General features: G+C 61.3%; 1 protein-coding gene across 1 annotated transcript in view; it reads left to right on the top strand.

Moving 5' to 3' along the window:
- Nucleotides 1-45: 45 nt before the first annotated feature.
- The window catches only part of LOC104496610 (solute carrier family 12 member 3-like), a gene marked incomplete at its 3' end in the record, with an annotated part of 5,845 nt that continues 2,843 nt past the window's right edge, over nucleotides 46-3,047 (top strand). Inside the window, 10 exon segments of the mRNA XM_010139755.1 lie at nucleotides 46-162; nucleotides 164-310; nucleotides 573-719; nucleotides 976-1,051; nucleotides 1,242-1,301; nucleotides 1,343-1,521; nucleotides 1,732-1,842; nucleotides 2,033-2,144; nucleotides 2,369-2,499; nucleotides 2,920-3,004. Coding sequence (XP_010138057.1) covers nucleotides 46-162; nucleotides 164-310; nucleotides 573-719; nucleotides 976-1,051; nucleotides 1,242-1,301; nucleotides 1,343-1,521; nucleotides 1,732-1,842; nucleotides 2,033-2,144; nucleotides 2,369-2,499; nucleotides 2,920-3,004 — 1,165 coding nt within the window.

Raw genomic sequence — 3,047 nt, 5'->3', positions numbered from 1 at the left:
CCTCTCTGCCCTGTCCCTCGCTTAGCAGACACCTGGGCTGGGGCAATGGCCGAGCTGCCCATCCCGGAGCTGCCCCCAGCCCTGTCCCACTGCAGCGGCCGCTTCACCATCAGCACCCTCCTGGGCATGGAGGAGAGTGGCCAGGGTCCCTACGCGCCTGCTCCTCTCTGGCAGCCCCCTCGGCACCAGGACCTTCGGCTACAACACGGTGGATGTGGTGCCTGCCTACGAGCATTATGCCAACAGCAAAGGGGTGGGGGACGCGGGGAAGGGCCGGCCTTCGCTGGCAGACCTGCACTCCATCCTCAAGGTAAGGTGGGGTTCGGCCCTGCCACCAGCATCTCCGGCATCCCCCAGGCATGTCACTGGTCCCCGTGGGGTGTCTGTGGGGTGGCACTTTGTCTCCTGCTTCTTGGTGCCGTAACTGGTGCTGCGCCGATGGGCACAGCCCCAGGAGAGGCCCGGGGGTAACCAGCTGTTTCCAGCGTGGTGCTCAGCCAGGGCGCACCCCCTGGGACAGCTCCTGCCTTCGGACCCGCCTGTCCTCACCTGCCTTCCCCGTGTCCCCACAGCCCGATCCCGGTCGCCTCCGCACGCCGGTGTTTGACCTGCAGCGGAGCAACGGGCTGCCAGAGGCTGGGCCGGAGGAGGCGAAGGGGGAGCTGGGCAGGGCCCCCGCTCCAGAGCCTGTCCGCTTCGGGTGGGTGAAGGGCGTGATGGTGAGTGCGACTCTTCCCGCAGGGAGCAGCCTCCTGCCCTCACCCCCCACAAGCAGCGGCAGGAGGCGTTTGCCCCCCGCCGTCAGATTTTTCCCGATGTGTGTATTTTTCACAAGTGAATGGATAATTTCCTGAATAATTTCCTGCCCTCCTCTGCGGGCCGGGTTCTATTTGGAGGAGCAGAAGAGCCGACGCGGCCCTGGCTGTCACTGGGTGCCTGCACCCTGAGGGCTGGTCCCCCGCTCTGGCCCCCCAGATTCGCTGCATGCTGAACATCTGGGGAGTCATCCTCTACCTGCGCTTGCCCTGGATCACTGCCCAGGCGGGAATCGGTGGGTGCCGTGGGGTGCCGCAGGCAGGATGGCAGCACTGGTGGCCCAAAACAGCTGGTGGGGGCGGGGGAAATGCCAGCAGCATCGAGCATGGGGTGATGCGCAGGGTCCTTATAGGTCTCCTACGGAAGGCAGGGGGGTCTGTGGGGCTGGGGGGAGGCAGGAGCAAAGCGGTGTCCTCTCCCCGCAGCCCTGACGTGGCTCATCATCCTGATGTCTGTGACGGTGACCACCATAATTTCCAGCATGGGCTGCGAGGTGCTGGGGGCCCCCAAAAAACACGTGAGGCAGGCAGCTGAAACAAACCACGGACTGTTCCCATCACGTCAGGGGGCACCTACTTCCTCATCTCGCGGAGCCTCGGGCCGGAGCTGGGCGGCTCCATTGGGCTGATCTTTGCCTTTGCGAACGCGGTGGCTGTGGCCATGCACACGGTGGGCTTTGCCGAAACCGTCCGGGACCTGCTGCAGGTAAGAAAGCGGCTCTGTGAGTCCTCTGGGTCCTGTCCCCTCCACCTTCTCCACCCCCACCTCCTTCTCCGCCCAAGCTGCGTGAATTATCGTAGTTCGTGTTAAACGTTGGGCCACCGGTAAGGTCCAGCTGCGGAAAGCCAGGGCAGTCGTGGTGGCTCGCTGAGGGGGAGGGCTCTGTCTGCATTGCGGATGGTTCCGCCTCCCCAGGAGCACAACTCCCTCATTGTGGACCCCACCAACGACATCCGCATCATCGGGGTTGTCACCGTGACGGTGCTGCTGGGCATCTCCCTGGCCGGCATGGAGTGGGAGGCCAAGGTAACGCTCACTTCCTCCTCTCACCTTATTCCCTGGGGCTGGTAAGAGCCGTGCCTGCTGCCCGCCGAGCAGCCGAGGAGCAGAGGATGCCTGTAGCTCTCCAAAACCAGGCGAGGTTTCTCCTAGTGCACGCTTTACCTTCTCGGTGCCCAAACCCCGACTCTTCAGCTGGTTCTTTCTGGTCTGGCAGGCACAGATACTCTTTTTCTTGGTCATCTTGGTTTCCTTCATAAATTACCTGGTGGGGACAGTGATCCCGGCTACTGCCGAGAAGCAAGCGAAGGGCTTCTTCAGCTACCGAGGTGGGTCCACCGCGGGTTGGCGTTGCGCTCAGCGGGTCCAGGCACATCACTGGTGCCTGGCTCTTTGCTGCGGGAAGGTGCTCCTCCTCTCTGAGGAGCCATTCCTGCCTTCCTCCCGTGGACTACCTGCCACCAGCATCTGCCTCCATCCAGCGCTGCGGTGCTTCAGCCAGGAGGAAGGTGGTCGGAAGGCCCAAAATGCTTCTCCTCTGCTTCCTCCCCAGCCGAAATCTTTGCCCAGAACTTTGTGCCCAACTGGCGTGGACCTGACGGCTCCTTCTTTGGCCTGTTTTCCATTTTCTTCCCATCGGCAACTGGTATCCTGGCCGGAGCCAACATTTCGGGTGACCTGAAGGTGGGTTTTGGCTGTTGCTGCCTGAGCCAGCATTCCTCAGGGTTCCAGACCTGGTTTTTCCCTGGGCTTTTGGTTTTGATCCAACTTTTAGACCTTATTTTATTTCCTCCATCGGCAACTGGTATCCTGGCCGGAGCCAACATTTCGGGTGACCTGAAGGTGGGTTTTGGCTGTTGCTGCCTGAGCCAGCATTCCTCAGAGTTCCAGACCTGGTTTTTCCCTGGGCTTTTGGTTTTGATCCAGCTTTTAGACCTTATTTTATTTCCTCCGGAAACTTTGGGGAAGGCTTGGCCGGGAGGTGCTCTGTGGCTTTGTGTCATAATGAACTAAAATTCCTCTTGCGCGGCAGCCACGGTTCAAATGCCAGTGTCGCGGTGCTGCTGGGACACTGTCTTAGCTCTCTGTGACTCCCTTGGGCAGGATCCCGCCGTGGCCATCCCCAAGGGTACATTGATGGCCATCTTCTGGACCACTGTGTCTTACCTGGTGCTCTCTGCTACGATTGGTAAGCAGCGTGTCCTTGGGTGAGCTGGGTGGGACCCCTCCCC

Source organism: Buceros rhinoceros, unplaced genomic scaffold, assembly GCF_000710305.1.
Source record: "Buceros rhinoceros silvestris isolate BGI_N320 unplaced genomic scaffold, ASM71030v1 scaffold13987, whole genome shotgun sequence".
In the NCBI taxonomy this organism is placed as follows: domain Eukaryota; kingdom Metazoa; phylum Chordata; class Aves; order Bucerotiformes; family Bucerotidae; genus Buceros; species Buceros rhinoceros.
Note: the sequence above shows the minus strand (reverse complement) of the source record. Positions and strands in the feature narration are given on the sequence as shown.